We start from the raw sequence: 18,008 nt of genomic DNA, 5'->3' as shown, positions 1-18,008 counted from the left end.
TGTGTGCATCACATGACTTCCTTTTACTCCAATTTAATGTCATTTCCCCGTCACTGGCAATTTTAATGTGATTCAATTGTTTACTCTCTAAGTATCAGCAAAAGTGGCCAATTTAAAACTAAATTTTTAAAAAAAAAATCGCCAAATTTTTCGCCAACTTGGCGACAAAACTTGGCGACCAAAAGACTGGCGATATATCGCCAGGTGTCCTACAAATTATAACACAACTTGAGTTTATATCGAAATTATCAATGATTTCCCCCCTAAAAGGGGCAAAATACCCCCTTAGGAACATGCGAATGCAACTAAAAGGGAAGGTGCTCAACTAGACCCCACTAGGAGTCTACGTACCAAATTTCAACTTTCTAGGACATACCGTTTTTGAGTTATGCTGGATACATACACACATACGTACATACATACGTACGTCACGAGAAAACTCGCTGTAATTAACTCGGGGGTCGTCAAAATGGATATTTCGGTTGTCTGTACGTTCCTAGGCATATATCCACGTGTGATCGGATCCAAAAAAAAAAACATTCATTCGGGGGTGAGAGAAATGGAAATGAAGGCCGATTTTTGAGTGCAATTTTTTTCGCGAATACAATACTTCCTTTTTTGTCTAAGGAAGTAAAAATTGCAGTCTGTAAAATCGCCAAAATAACCGGTATATTTGAAAAATCAATAAAACCTAACGGACAGCATTGATTTTTCAAATATACCGGTCATTTTGGCGATTTTACAGACTGCGTTTTCTTTTATACCTTTTAAAATACCCTCAGCGCCATCTGTTGAGGAACATTGTAACTAATTTTGAAAGCGTGTCTGCCTGAAAATTTACTGTTGTCTCAAGCATAATGCAACAAACGGTATATTTCTATAGCTGTCCGTTTAATTTTCATTGCGTTTTCAAAGGTATCAATCATTTTTGGAACACCTGTATACTGCCGTGCTAAGCACAGATGTGGTATCTGCACATTTTTATCAAAATTGAGTTATTGTCACCAGGTGGTCGTTAGTAATTTAATTTACATAAATCTCAAGCTTTTTGGCGATTTGTGGACGCGAAACATTAAAAAAAGCTTTAAGAAAAAAGTCGTAACTGCACAGTTTGCGGAGTTTGTTAAGGCAATTTGAGCGTAAGTGACAAATACTAAGTCTTTAAAGTGGTATCTGCGCAGTTACCACTTTTTTCCTTAGTCATTTGTAGATACGACTTTTATATACCTTAGTAAAGCAGCATATTTAATAACGTAGCAGTTTATTGTAACAAAGTACTGAAATTAGTTTACCGTTGAATAGTTGATACAGGTTGATAATAAAAACTAATACAACTTTGCATAATTGTTAAAGTAAATATTCAGCTTTTTCTATTCAAATGTTTATTCAAAATGCAAATTCTAAAAACGAAATGCTTGTAAAATATTCATATCTAATTCTTTCATGCAAAAGAAACGCATTTCATTCTAATGCCAGTAATATTTTTATTTAAGTATCGTCTGCTGTCAGAATTATCTTCATGCTCGGTAAAAAAATCTAGAAAATAAAACATTATAAAAAACATTCTTTGAATATAAAAAACAGGAAATTGTTATGGATTGCAGTTTTAACTGTCCGGAGTTTTGAAAATGGTATCTTTCAGAAAATAGACTCTGTTATATTTGTATTAACAAAATAAAGCGAAACAGCTAAGTCCAAAGAAAGCAGATGTTTTCCGTATTTTTAACGATACATTGAGCACGTTTTACTAAGCTATTTTTGTCGTATCTGTGCAGATACCCCTAAAAATGCCTAGTCATTGTCACTTACGGTGAAAATAGCTTAGTATAGGAAAATATTTTGAAAAGAAAATGTATCGTAACTACATTTATTAATTTTAAAATAAGATTTTTACAAAAATATTCTATTACGGTTTTTAGATAAGTTATTTAGGAAACAACTACCGCAAGTTGAGCATTTAATAAAGTCATAAATCAAAGAAACGAGTTGTAAAACTTTAATCATCAATTTCTCATTTTGAGCTCTACTGCAGATACCACATCTGTGCTCAGCACGACAATATAAACCTTTTTATTTTCGTTGTAATCATTTTAATAGTTATCATTTTTTGCACTCTCTAATCCCAGTTTCTTGTGAACAGACGTAGAAGGCCGCAGCTACGAGAAATGCACGGCTGAGGACGGCCGCCTCGGATATTGCGTCGCCATCATCTACTGCAGGCAGGGACAGTCCCAGCGGCTGCTGAGGTGCGAAGGGGACGACAACAACTACTGCTGTCCCCTACCCACCACCCAAGCCACAGAGAAGCCAAGAAGACACATCACCGAACGTCCCAGGAGGCCCATTTTCGGTGATGAAGAGCGTGGCAGGCCATCTGTACACAGATACGATCCAGAACTAGATGGCAAACCCTTTGATGAAAGACCCAGGAGGCCCACCAATGATAGAACTCCGTGGGATGATGAGGATCGTCGCAGGTCATCTAGACCCGGATACGATGATGAGCTAGATGGCAAACCCGTTGATGAAAGACCAAAGAGGCCCACCGGTGACAGGACTCCATGGGATGATGAGGATCGTCGTAGGCCATCTAGACCCAGATACGATGAAGAGCTAGATGGCAAACCCGTTGATGAAAGACCGAGAAGGCCCTCAAGTGACAGAACTCCGTTGGATGATGAGGATCGTCGAAGGCCATCTAGACCCAGATACGATGAAGAACTAGATGGCAAACCCGTTGATGAACGACCGAGAAGGCCCTCAAGTGACAGAACTCCATTAGGTGGAGAGGATCGCAACAGGCCATCTAGACCCGGATACGATCCAGACTTGGATGGCAAATCTGTAAATGAAAGACCCAGGAGACCCCCAAGTGACAGAACTCCATTAGGCGGTGAGGATCGTAGCAGGCCATCTAGACCCGGATACGACCCAGACCAAGATGGCAAACGCGTGGACGAAAGACCCAGGAGGCTCCCAAATGACAGGACACCAACAGGTGGTGAGGATCGTCGCAGGCCATCTAGACCCGGATACGATACAGAACTAGATGGCAAGCCCGTTGACGAAAGACCCAGAAGACCACCGAAACGCGGGACTGATGAGAACCGCGACAGGACACCAGAAACCAGATACGATTCTGAGCCAGATGACGAGGATCCTGCATATTTTCCAAGACCACGAGATGTCGAAAAACCAAGAGATGCTTTCGGCGATAGCAATGGACAATCCAGAGACAGTTCAGGACGGTTCCCAGATCCTTCCAGGTCTCTGAGGCCAGAGATGCCCTCTAGGCCTGAAGACACCCGTGGCCCTAGTGATAGGACTCCTCCAAGGAGAGATTCTAATGAACCTAGAAGGCCAGAGATGCCCTCTAGGCCTGAAGACACCCGTGGCCCCAGTGATAGGACTCCTCCAAGGAGAGATTCTCCAGAACCTAGAAGGCCGGAGCAGCCCTATAGGCCCGCGCCTGGTGATAGTAATGATTACGATCCAGGCCCTGATCACCGAGATGACAGGAGACCACAGAGACCCAAGGACGCAACTGGGCCTACTGACCACGATGGTCGTGGTGGGGGTCCGGTCATTCGTTTTCCCGACAGACGGAACGACAGAAGGAATGGCTATGGGGAGAGAGGAGATACACCAGGTACACGCATGGAGGAAGACCCAAAGGACTTCAAGCGAGGAGGGGAAGAAGATAGACAGCGGCCAAGGTCGGAGAATAAGCCACGGTACGTTAAATTCAACTCTAACTCGTTTGGACCTTACATCAGGAATTAGTAAATGGAGGGAGCAAGTTCAGTCATTGGCTTGGTAAAATGCTCGGGCAAAGACATCCAAGTCACGTGACATTACAACGACGAATGGTTTGCACGTGTTGCGTGAAACAAGCGAAAGAAACCTGGTTTTTTCCAATGCTTTGCTGTAAACCAGTGTTGCCAGATTGGGGGAAATTTCCCCATCTTGGGGGAAATCTGGTGCTCTCTGGGAAAATTTTGGGGAAATGGGTTTTGAGGGGAATTCTTTGGGGAAAATTTTTTTTCTTGGGGAAAACCTGGAAAAAAAAACCCTGGGCAAAAAATAATTGTAATTAAATTTGCGTCTTGACATCTGGTAGTTGCATTATTTGTATCAAACAGCGTTGGTTTAGCTTTGCTCAACTTTATGGAATTCGCATTTCGTATTATGTGGAGTATTATGCTACGGAATTGGCATTAATAGTTCTGCGTGAGTTATTAGTTGATACGTGAAACAGGCAAAAATAAGTGTGATGAAGTATGTTCTAGGATAAATATATACAAAAATCATAGTTTAAATGCAACAAAAGCAGAGTAGTAAATGCGAGTAGAAAAAAAAATATTTGGCTATTTCTTATCTCTCGGTCAGGCGCTTGTATTTATGACTAGTGACACCGCACGGCTTTGCCCGTAGTAGAAAATTAAAAGGTATTTTGGTTCTCCTGTATATTTACAAATAATGCATGATGAATTTCTCAAAAATTGGCTTGCCCACCTTACGGTTCTACATTATGATAACTTGGTAATTTAGTTGTCCATCGTATGATAATTTTGCCCGGGAAAATGTTCTTGAAATTGGAATAGAAAAAGAACAAAATCGAATATTCAAAAAATCGCAGGTGCACACCCACATGCTACAAACTGATTCTTTGCCAAATATCATGAAAATCGGTCGAACGGTCTAGGTGCTATGCACTTCACAGAGATCTTGACAGGCAGAGAGAGAGAGATCCGGAGCGAGAGACTTTCAGCTTTATTATTAGTTAGTAAAGATAAAAAAGATAAAGACAAAATAAAAAGCGAAAATGGGAAGAAAAAAAAAGTTGGGGAATTTTTATAAGAAAATTTGGTTATTTGGGGAAAAAATTTTTTTTCAAGAGACAAAGATATCAGAGGAAGTCGATTCATTTTATGAAAATATTAGTGGAAAAATAATTTTTGAATTTGGGGAATTTCGATAGAAAACATCGCTTTTGGGGAAAAGTTGGAAGGGAATTGGGGAAATCTGGGTTTGACCATCTGGCAACACTGCTGTAAACTCTATCACGTGACTTTGGGTCTTGACTTCACGAATGAAAGTCTTCACTCCCTCCATCTTATCTCTTCTCAATGGATTCAACCCTTTAATGTTAATTACCGATTCTATCAAAACGGAATTAATGAACGAATCTTCTAAAACCTTTGCATTCTAAAATTCTATAACCCGGAAATAAAGTCAGTGTGTGTGAAATGCATTCCTTCACACTGATCTCTAAATCCTACGTTTCTTCAATAGGAAACAAAAGTAATGTAACGGATTCGGTGCGACTTCCACTTTCCTGAAATGAAGACACAGTTCTTGATAAAAACACAGGAGCTTTATTTACACTTTGTACAGGAGAAATCGTTAACAACTGCTAAAATAATCATCAGCAATTAAGCAAATATCACTCAACACCGTAAACTCAACGGTGACACACGTATTTACTTCCAAATACGAAAACAACACAGCGAAATGCTTCGCTATAAACAGAGCTAAAACACACTCTCAGTACAAATTCTCAATCGAAACTCTCCCTTTTTATCCATCGCTAACGGCTTATATACACACCGAAAAGAAATCTCTCAAATATTCCACACGCTTCTGGAAAATAGTAGACCGTTATCAAATTTTATCAATGAACAAAAAGGAAATAGGGGGATCGTATACTTTAGCCATATGAAAAGGGGTTGTATATTCATTACGGGAAACTATTTACAGGTTACGTTACTACAATAATTACTATTTACAGGATTTGTAACAGTAATTTGCTTTAAATTTGTTTGTGTTTTTAAAAAAAATAATTGGAGGGTCGACTGGAACAGCGTTGGATGCGATTTTTTCAAAATTGGTTTCCGGTGAAATAATTTTGGCTGTTTCTCGTGAAATGAGAATGTGAGGTGATTTAGTCCTCAAAGCATTCGCTAGATAGTGTTTTGTGTGAGTTGAAGCCTGATAGTGTTTTGTGTGAGTTGAAGCCTGATAGTGTTTTGTTTGAGTTGAGCCCTTTTTAAATCTTCAAATCTTTTCAAATTTAATTGCGCTCTCAGAAAAAACGCTCTACAGCAAAATGCAATATTCATGCGACATTTTGCCGCTTTTCTATGAATTATTTTAATGTGTCAATGACGTTTTGGACACTTCGTATTTTTTTTTTTTTTCATTGAAAAAAATTAGGTAAGATAGTGGCCACTTCTTCAGTAGTGGCCACTTCAAGGTTTAAAACGCAGTTGTAATGGCCACAGTGAAGTAGCTATATTTTAAAGCTGTGGGTTTACAATATTAATGACCCCTCTTGAAACTCAATAGCCGCGTTCACAACTTACTTTTCGACCCGGTAAGTCCCCGTTCTCCCACAGTACCAGAGAAAGCGGTTTTTACCCAGCATCCTTAGCGGATAGCAGACGAACTTGTTTCGCGTAATGCATTCCGGGTAAAAACACCGCTTTCCCTCCAGAAGCTAACAGCAGTAGAAGGATCCCACATAAACCCCGCAAATAACCGGAATGCGGTGAAAAGCAGGTTTTTTCCGGGGTTGAAAGTGTCTATTGGAAACGGGCCTAGTGAGCGTTTTATAGCTCAACGCTTTCTAAATCCTCCCAATTTCTAAAAATACACCAGAATTTCAATTTGTGCAATTTTTATCCATTTTTTCTGAAACCTCATACCTGATCCAGCAGGGGCCACTCCAAAAATCCGAAAATTTCAGCAGTGGCCGTCTGACATTCTCCCATCCGTAGTATTCGCATGACTTACTTTAAATACAATACTTTTAACAACAATAACTGGTTTGAAATTAATGAAAAACAATACAATACTCTAATTTCAGGTAAACAATATAAAGTTATAAAACCAAATAAAACGATTATTAAAAAGCAATTCTTTTACTTGGCACCGCGGCTGTTTAATGAACTAACGGAAGATGTTAGGAATGAGAAGAACTTCAAAAAACATAAACAAGGGGTCGATGAATATATACAAAATAACGACATTCTATCAACAATTAACTTTTAGCTGATAAAATATACTGACTTCGGGGGGGATTTTGTATTGTAATTTTTATACTATTGAATGTTTCAATGCGAGTTATTGTGTTTTTTTTTCTGGAGTCAAACAGTCCAATAATTGTTCAAAATTAATTTGTAAATATTTCTGTTAATACATATTTGTGTTTGTACTCTATACTAAACCAATTAAAAAACACTGCGGACAGTGCCTTTGGCGCTCTTTAGTGTTGAATTTAATACTAACTCGTGTTGAACTAGAGTCAAGATTTTCTTAATGTTTTGTTATGAAGTTTGTAATTTATGTTTTATAATTTGTAAGTTTTTTTAACTTTACTTTTTTAATTCTGCTTACTGTTATGTATGTGTATTTTGTTTGTTAATAAATTTTATCTTATCTTTAAAAAAAAAAAATCAAATAACGGATGAATAAAATGGATTCAATGGGATAGTTACATTAAGTACCAACCAAAAAAATTCCTATTATTATTGTTCATTTCTTTCTTCAAAGTACAAAAGTAAACGCCACTACGTTCCTTACATAGCAGTGCACCCTTGACGCTTTGATCCCAGTTTCTCTGAGGGGTTTTCCATTAAACTACAGTCGCGTAGCTCACACAAAACGCGATTCTTCTGACTTGTGAAATCTTGCCCTTGTAACGATCACCGTTTAAACCATGGAACTGAATCTTCTTTTTCTCTCACACGTTGCAGGAGAGAAGACCGACCGCCACTGAGGGGCGCCGAGGAAGCTTCGAAATCGAACGCCACTGTCAACCGGGCTCCTGATGCTCGAGCCCCACAGTTGCCGAAAATTCCGGGTGAGGTCACTTTTCAATCTATCATCAAAGTAAGAGGGTACATTATAATATAATGTACCCTCACAGGTGCAGAATATGTTCGATCCGGCGATCTAGGATCGGGGGAAAGTTGAGCCATCTGGGGAAATTTTGTGGATTCAATTTTAACACTCAATTTGATTTTAACAATCAATCGATTGAAAAAGTTTACTGACAATAAAGAAGTTTGCTTGCATACTTGCCAACTTTTAAGGATTATATGCAAAGTTTACTCATTATGGCATTAAAAATTTGTTGGCTAATAATTCATTTATTTAAATGTTAGATATGTCTTAAACTAAAACTTACATGTATTTACGTAATTTACTTTTAAATACCCGGTCCGAGACAAGCCATAAATATAAGTTTTTAAAGATGCAATTAGTATATTGCAAAATTCTCTATATCTATAGTAATACAGAACTAATTTTTATCTGAAGCCTCTAACATATTACAAAATTTTGGGGAAATTTTCATTTGGATTGAGGGAAATGTTGACGGTAAAAACATTTTCTGCACCCCTGCATTATATTACACTCCGTACCTACCCAGTGGCGGATCTAGACGATCATTTTGGGAGGGGCCATCCAAAATTTTTGAACAAACTCTCTAGAAACTTTATTAAAATGAATTATTCTAAAGGGGGAGTGTGTGTGTGTGTGTGTTTCTAATGCCTCCTTCCTAGAAATATTTTACCTAAGAGGCTCTAAAAGTCTAATTTTGAGCTTTTTTTTTTGTGCGTATTAGAGAAAGCGATGGAGGATTCGTGAGATCTCCCTCCGAAAAATTTCGAAATTAAAGTCATAAATACGCAAATTTGGGCTCTCTTTGGTCTCGTGAGCAATAGGTGACTCTGAGGACAACAGCATTTAGAGAACGTCCAAGTGTCTACAGTTGGAATCAAGATATGATGTAAACGAAGGAGCAAAGTTTTGGGAATGATAGTTCTTTTTCAAGGAGAGGGATATAATTCCTCTCCCAAATAAGGCCGAAATTTCTTTTAATGTAAAAAACATGTCTTAAATTTTGTTATTTTCTCATAAAAGTTTCGTTTTTTAATTTTTCTTTTAAAAAAAAATCCTACAGTAACACGGTTTTGAGAGGGGCCATAGCCCCCATGCCCCCCCCCCTCTAGATCCGCCCCTAACCTACCACAACTTAACACATTGACTGCGTCGTTGACAGCCTATACATGGACTCCCTGTGCTAAGCTAATTATTTGAAACAATTTGAAAGAAAACAGTTTTATTGGACTTTTTCATGAATAATACAGCATACAAAACAAATTCTATATATTTTTGCTAGAAATTTTCCACACTGTGATATTTTTCAAAGCAAGGGACAATACATAAGGTAGGTTTGGACGCACCTGTTTTGCATTGATAACGCGATTCTTTTCGAATGTTCAGAGAATGGCAGACGACGCATTTTCTTACATATACAGTCGAACCTCCATATATCGACTTCCACATATCGAAATTTTCTATATATCGAAATCCCAACAAATTTCTATGTTCATTACATAGAAAAGTTGCTTCTATCTATCGAAAAAAGCTCTATATATCGAATTTTTTTTCGAGACATTCGTGATTTTTTTCCACTTTAGACTGTTTGTCTCATGAAAATTGAAAATTAGGGGAGAAAATTATGTTCACTAAAGGTTGCTAAGAAACTCATAAGAAATCTGGGGTTGAGGGGCGTGTAGATAGGTCGGTGTTTCGTTCCGGAGTTCTTAGATTTCCTCAAGTTTATTTCAAATCTTAGTTGTAACCAGTAACACTGTCAAATCAGTTTCAAGTTCTGCCTTTAGTCTGTTGATTATCATTCCTAGTCTTTTTAGCTGCAGTAAAAATCATTCAAGTTAAGTAGATTGATTTTTTAATTTTCTCTCGATTACACTGTCAAAACGACCCCCCCCCCCCCTAATGTTGCGAATCAAGTTAATTGCCGAAGAATGAAGATGTATGACGGCGCAAAAATGTAATTCCTGTTAATTTTTTATTTTTCACCTTTCATTTAATCCTATGCTCGTAAAAATTAGAAATTGGGTTTTATACAGGAAAATTAGCTTTAATTTTAGTGTTTTAGGAGATTTGTACGATAAAATAAGATTGTTTCTATGTATCGAAATTTCTATATATCGAATTTTTTTCCGCCAATTTGCTACTTCGATATATGGAGGTCCGACTGTACTTACATATGTAAGACATATACTTACGTTTGCTCATTTTACGTTTTTATTTACTCACAGACTACAGCACAAAAAAATCGCGCGATATCTCGTTTGATCGCGCGCACGCCTGCACTGTAAAAAAAAACTAAATTTTGAAGAAGTTATCCGTATTTTTTACAGAAAAAAACTGTTAGTAATAAAATACAGGATTTCTCTGTTTTTTTTTTTTTTTTTTTTGAATCTGTAACCGGTTATAAGCGTTAACTGTTACCATCGCCTCACCGCGTACTTGGTTTTTCTTCGAAATTTCGCCCGCCTGTTTGGATTTTGATTCTCGTGCTCGAGTTTTTTGATCTTATATTTATTTAAAGCAATTAAGTCTTAAATCGTTTGCAACTTCCATTTCATTGCATCCTAATCAATTTATTATTATGTTTTTTTGTCATCTGTTACAGAGGCATATTCGGAAATTTACCTTTGTATACATGTATTTCGTAGTAGTATAGTAAATATTGAAATGGATTTATGAAAGTATAGTTTCATTTTTTAATCTTCATAAAATAATAAATCAGCTTGAATAAATAATAAAAATGCGGAAGATTTCTGTAAAATAAACGGAAGAAAACTGGCGTCCTGGCTGACAGTTTTTTTCCGTAAATTTTACAGATTTTTTTTACAGTGTGCTTGCATCAGAAAATGTTTTCACAGAAAACGCAGAACATTGTCTAAATGTTCGTCTATGCGCGGCAGAACAGCCGGGAAAGTCAATGGAACCCACTGAAAAAATATAGCAACGTGTTGGCTGGAGGACGAGTTATCTCGCCCCTAGCGCATACGGCATAATTCTGGAGGACGAGTTATCTCGTCCCTAGCAGTCGATGTGTTAATGTTTAACCGGTTGGATGGATCCCCGAAGACACATCTGATGCATACATGTATCTACTCATATATGAACGTGTTTGCTAATGTTTACACGACACGAATGTACTCGTACATACACACATATGCTTGTGCATATACTTGTAACTATAAAAATAACCGAAATATACAAATATTAGGGTTGTTTATAATGGTTTTGCATCTATTTTTAACTATGACCACTTTACCCCATGTTATGACCACTTTCCCCCACCCCATGGGGTAAAGTGGTCATAAATACAAAGGGAAAAGAAAGTGTTATAACGCTACTTAAATCAATATTTATTTTCCTAAAACTCAATGTACCGTTTTCTTTCATGTTCGTGTTCTTTATCTCAAGCTTCGCGTTCTAGACAGCTTTCTCAACTTACAACCTTCTTCTTTCTTGCTTCGTTGCTGGAGACGGAAATCTGACTTTGAATCAAGTGTTCAACAGAGAGTGTAGGTAAATCTAGTTTTTTTTACTATCTTAGTGCAACTAGGAGTTGCGTCGTTTTGCCCCTGGAATTTTTCTTGCATTTTTTTGTAAGCATGAAGTTAGTGCAATTTTCATAAACAATTTTTTTTTTAATGTGGTGTAAGGAAAGTACATCTAAAGTGAAGTATAAATGGTGAACGAAACTTTTTTTCGTTGAATTATACATTAAAAAGGAAATTTTTGATACATTGTGGGAAACTTTCAAAGTTGAGGTAATTGTTTTTTTTTTTTTTTTTTTGAGCAATCATGATTGCTTATTGTTCTCATTTGACTGTTTTGATGTCCTTTGATTTTACTTTCCCCCCGCCACCCTCTGCAGCATCACCGGCGACCGGCTCCTCACGATGCTGCTCCTCTAGCGAAAGCCGTCTCCGGGTTGCATCCATGTCCTACACACACACGCGCATACATACACAACTACACACACACACACGCACACAAACACATACACACACGCATACATACAGACACCTACACATACACACACAAAAACACACATACATACACACAACTACTCACACATTCATGCATACAGACAGACACCTACACATACACACCTACGACAAGATACACACACATACACACAACTACCCACACATTCATGCCTGCACACAGACACAAACACATATGCCTACACACATACACACGCCCCCCCCCACACACACACACATTCATACACACAACTACCCACACACTTATGCCCGCACACAGACACAAACACACATGCCTACACACACATACACATAACCCCCACAAAAACACACATACATACACAAAACTACTCACACATTCATGCATACATACAGACACCTACACATACACACGACAAGAGACACACACACATACACACAACTACCCACACATTCATGCCTGCACACAGACACAAACACACATGCCTACACACACATACACATACCCCCCCCCACACACATTCATACACACAACTACCCACACACTTATGCCCGCACACAGACACAAACACACATGCCTACACACACATACACATAACCCCTACACACAAACACACATACCCCCCACACACAAACACACACGCCTACATACACACACTCGTGATTGCGAAAAACATAATTTGAATTCAAGATGTCAAAATTCAAATTAATTGTTTTATATATATATATATATATATATATATATATATATATATATATATATATATATATATATATATATATATATATATATATATATATATATATATATATATATATATATATATATAATTTCTTAATTCCATTGTTGGTGTCCGCCGGTTTGGACCGCTCCCCGGCTGTGATGTTACTGCAACTAGTAAACTTTAACCTAACGCAAATATGTAGTTTTATTCCTCTATCTCGTGTCCTCCTCTCTCTATTTTAAATAAAAACTATAAATAATGTTTTTTTCTTCTTCCCAGGTTGCGGAGTGAGGCCTTACAAACTGTTCATTGCTGGCGGAGAACAATCAGAGGAACACCAGTGGCCTTGGATGGTAAGAAAATATAGCATAACTCTGATTAGTTGAGCTATAACCTTGAAAGTGTTTATTTCATTCTATAGAATATAGTAGTAAAGGGACGTGTGGGGTACACTGTTAAAAATTTTCCGGAAAATTTCTATTCTATTCTATTCAAGAGTCACAACTGACTTCAACTGTATTTATGTCGAGGACTGCATACTAAGTGCCTTGCCTCCATTATTTTATATACCGAAAGATGGCAGCACCATCACCGGATCGAACAGTTAATGAGAATTTAGAACTAGTCTAAGAGCTAATAGCTACCTGGTACTAGCACCCCCAGAGGTATCGTTTCACTTGGAGGACATTTTGACCACGAGCATATTTAACGTCACCCAGTCCCCTTTAATGACGACGGTGGGTCTTCGACCAGCGGTGATCGAACCCGAGCCCCTCCGGCCCCGAGTCCAATGCCCTACCGATCAGGCTACCACGGCCCCCCGGAAAATTTACGGTAATTGTTACTGGCATCCATGTTGCCAGTAACTATTACCGTAAAAATCAAATGTTACTGTAAAATTTTACGGTTTCCTTGGTAGGCCGCAGCAACCAATTGGCGCTGGGATCGCTTATTTCTCCGGTAAAAATTACCGTAAAAATCAGCGATGCGTCGGCGATGCAATTTTACAGTAACAATTACCAGAAAATCTTCCTGAATTTTTAACAGTGTAAAGGACGTTGGGAGGGGGATTTTCACATCGTTCTGACCATAGCACATATTTTAATCTGATCCCTCCCAACAAACGATTTAAATATTTGCAGAGCGATCTTCGAGGGTTTGTAACCACCGGTGCCACCTTTTATCCTCCCCCCCCCCTTATTTTTTATTGCTTAGGTCCTTTTTAAGTTTGGAAAAAACTAAAAACCTGTTGAAAGCCCAAGGGTTGGACCCAACAGTCCTTGCATATTACCGTTCTTACGGCCGTATTCTCAATACCGTCACAGAACGGAGATGAAACTCGGCTCCCCAAAACCGAGAAGTAAGGGAAAACTAGTTTCAAACGCGGTGCGTATTCTTCAAGTCATTTCAAGCACGATTTAGGGGAGCCGAGTTTTAACTGAAGGAGAAATGAAACGGCTGTTACCATTGGGTAAAGTGACTCACGTGACATTTTCTAGATGACTGCATTCCACGTGGTAGTAAATTCGCGCGCAGAAGAATGATTGACATATAATAAGAATTGGGGGTAGCAAAATGCATCTAGTTCATGCAATTTTTTTTTATTAGACTCAATTTGAAATTTAAAGACATCAATGCATTTTTTTAATGTTTCTGTATAGAAACTTAAAAAGTTTTTTATCTTGTTATTAATTAAATGTTTTTTTTTCATCTTGTTATTAATCAAGATGAAATAAAAACTAATTCAATAATATAGTCACATTCTTGGCAAGGGTTTCATCTGGGCCGGGCTGTAATTTACGAAATCCCCCCCCCCCCCTCTTTCCAAAAGATGTTTTATGTAAATATTAAGTTCGTGCTATTTTTTAGAAACAACAACTTATTTTTATTTTGGCGTTGTAACTATTAAAAAAACGAGTTTAATAAATACGAATAAATTTTATGTAAAATTTGCCCTAGACGCATATGTAACGAGCTCCGTCCAAGCGCAATATTGTGCTTTGTTTTCGTTGACATTTAATGAATTAAATATGATTTAAGGAAAAAAGGGAAAACTTCAGAGAATTAATTAAAATTTATTTATTTTACTAACTTTGAAATCCACTTTGGATGCAATTCCGGGGCAGACTGTTGTTCCCCCCCAATCTAGATACGCTACTGATTAATATATTAATCTCTTTCTAATATTGAAAATCTGTCAGTCATAAATGTTTTTTTTTTCTTGTGTGTGAAGTAAACATTTTTGAATAATATAGAAGCTTAATATTTTCTACTATGTTGTAAATGCATTGTTCTAAGATATTCTCTCAGAAGTGGCATCTAATCCCTCCCCCCCAAATAGTTATTTTTTCATGCAGTATTCTTTTGTAACGTTTTTGTTGTTAATTGAGGCGAAAGTTTAAAATACGAAGAAACGGTGCGGCAGAAATAAATCAGATTTCAAAAAAAAAAAAAAATGCTTACCAACCGCAACTTTTCCGCGCTACAGTGGCGTGGAAATTTAAAAAAAAAATGATTTTTTTCGCACCATTCTGTTGATTATTGCATTAATGTTTTCGGCCGTACTTTTTGATAACACCTATAACGAATGTTAATTCTGATTAAATTTTGTAATTAATCTTTGTTTCTCTGACGTCAAGTTAGCGAATGTTTATCAATAGTTTCTAGCATTTGCAAATCACTCAAAATAATCCAAACAGCCGTCGTCCATTTTGTTTGCTCACAAAGGAATGATGGGAAGGAAATCTAGTTTTAAACCGTCGAAGTAGCGGTTACAAGCCGAGCTCTGGAAGTGGGCGTTCCGTGACCGAGTTTAACGCCAAACCGGGATGGAGAATAGAGTAGTTTTTCAACTTCGAGGTTTAAGCCTCGGTCCGAGTTTTAACCGGAGTGGAGAATACCGGTGTTAGATTGGCAGCATGGCTAATTGAGTATTTCCCTCATCCTATTATGAGTGTTAACCATAGACTAATAATAAGAGTAGACCGAGCTTTCCCAGACTTGCTGATGAGAAAAATTGGTTCATGGATACATCATGTGACTGGTGGGAGGCTTGGCGAAAACTTTGGCAGCATGGTTGCTAGATGGCAACATTATCTATAGTTTGGCACTCGACATGTATTTTAAGCCGTAATGTGTTTTCATTATAATTTTTTTCCATGTACAGAGATTGAACTGTTTTTCTTTTAGTTATGCATTAATTTGACATTAGTAATTAGTTTTTGATCACAGTTTTCAGTAACTTTTATTTCATTCGGAACTGCTACGTCAGCATTGGCGTAAATGTTTTGCGTTAACGCAAAAATGTACTAATCGTCATCTTAAATTGAAATTGTAGGTAAAAATCTTACCGTTTGCCGATTCCTTTCGGGCGCTTGCATCTTTAATTGCTCAGAGAGTTATTGAAATTGACTGAAGAAAATGCACAGTACTATCAAAACGAAAAACTCACTATATTAACAAAATATTTACAACTTAGAATAACAAATTTGCAAATCGGACTCCATAAAAGATCATTGCATCAATTCTATTGATTTTATTTCTCTCGGGCGCTGATCGTCTGCTACGATCAACGCCCGCTGTTGCTAGGATATCCACTAGTCACATGGTTTGGTTTATGAGCAGCAAAAGGGTTGCCATAGCTCGGTCTACTCTTATTATTAGTCTATGGTGTTAACTCCTTCCAAGATTCCTGGGTTTGAAAGCAATCTGGGGAGGAGGTTAATCCTCTTTGCTGAACAGTTTTTCTACAAACCAGTACCTAAAATAAGATTTTTTTTTTTTTTTTTTGCTATTGGAATCGTTTCAATGCGAATATGAAATACAGTAGAAGACCGTTATAACGCCGACCTGTATAACGCAATTCTCTATAAAACGCACAACTTTTCAGAAGAAAACAATAGGTTTTGAAGTTTAAAAAATCCCTCTGTTTTGCTTTGCAAACAGAAAAATTGTAAGGCAAATCAAATTTTGAAACAGTTTCTCATCTTTCCATCTTATTTCAAAGCTTTTAAATTGAAAATGAGTACTCATAGTAAATAGAAAATACCAGATGGCTCTTTAAAATGCAGCTGTTATGCAAACCATGAAGCTAGCAGAAGTGCAGGATTTTGATTGTGAAACATATTTATTTGTGAATAACTAATTGTAATATTGGTGCTTTGATACTCATCGCAGATAAAACGCATTCTGAAGTGCTAATATATAGATATATTCTGAATATTAGTTTCAAAATTTGTGAAATGATCTACATAACGCAAAAACCTGTATAACGCAAAAGCTCTCGTCCCAAGGTGTGCGTTATAACGGTCTTCTACTGTATGTCTAACTGTTAAGTGCAATACACTGACAGCTCCGATATCATATCAAGAGATTGTAGTTTTTGCGTAGCTTCGTAGAAATTGATTCAAGTTTCCCAATGGCTACATGGCACACGTGATTTTAAAAAAAAATTCGATTTAGTTATACAAAGAACTTTGAGATAAGTTAACAGCTAGGGGGATTGCAAAAATACAGCGAAAATTGCTGTGAAAAGTACAGCTTTTTTTCCAGGGTATTCATACACACACAGTATATACTGTCTGTCCATCGATTACATAGAAAGGATAACATCCGGTTTATAGGCGGAAATGGACGTATCTATTACTTTATAGGGGTGTTAGTTGGTTTGTTACAGAAGTGCGCTTTTGCCTCTCTATTATTTAGCCTTAGTTTTGTAAAAATGCAAATTTGCTCGCAGCAACATTTTTTAAATCTAAAGTAGATTCGATCTATATTCTCACGGCAAAAATTGATTTATTTATTCACAACAAAGTTTTGAGCTTTAAATTTTGCTTTACGTTCCTGAACGAAATGAAAATATTTTCTTTTTGTTATTTCCATGGTAACTATTTTTGTTTCCCCTTATTTTATTTTTGAGTATGCAATAAATGAATAAGGCACTGGTGACATTATAAAACGCATTCATCAAAATCCCATCGTTATTTTCCCTTCTCCCCTGCTAGAGTCATTCAGATGGAATCGTTTTTACTTGGCAGATTGCCAAATTACATACAATCCGTGGTCAGACAGTAGTTCAACCAACCAACTTTATATCTAGTTAGTCATCATCGTTATAGCAAAGAAAGCGGTGATTTCACAAGTGCTGTCAAATATACACACAATGTGTTCTCAACTGTATTCCTAAACTTCGTTTTAATAAAGATCCTTAGCAAAACACATTCGGATCACTTTTGGAACATTTTCTTTATAACGGAACATATTATAAAAACATTTCAGTGCACTTTCTTTAATACCGAATACATTAGAAGAGTTCATTTTAGTACACATAACTGGAACACTCTTAGTGTTCCAAATGTGTACCGGTTATTTGCAGTGTATTTTCATAAAAATCCTGAAACACGTCAACTTTAGTTCGTTTAGA

The 18,008-nt window shown here is 37.2% G+C and overlaps 1 protein-coding gene across 1 annotated transcript in view; it reads left to right on the top strand.

The window, feature by feature from the left end:
• The window catches only part of LOC129233138 (serine proteinase stubble-like), a 72,472-nt gene that overhangs the window by 35,936 nt on the left and 18,528 nt on the right, over positions 1-18,008 (top strand). Inside the window, exons 3-5 of the mRNA XM_054867201.1 lie at positions 2,141-3,734; positions 7,758-7,864; positions 12,866-12,939. Of these exons, the coding sequence (XP_054723176.1) occupies positions 2,141-3,734; positions 7,758-7,864; positions 12,866-12,939 (1,775 nt within the window). The remainder of the gene's footprint in view (positions 1-2,140; positions 3,735-7,757; positions 7,865-12,865; positions 12,940-18,008) is intronic.

Source organism: Uloborus diversus, unplaced genomic scaffold (assembly GCF_026930045.1).
Source record: "Uloborus diversus isolate 005 unplaced genomic scaffold, Udiv.v.3.1 scaffold_18, whole genome shotgun sequence".
Lineage (NCBI taxonomy): Eukaryota > Metazoa > Arthropoda > Arachnida > Araneae > Uloboridae > Uloborus > Uloborus diversus.
This window is presented reverse-complemented; position numbering and strand designations above follow the sequence as displayed.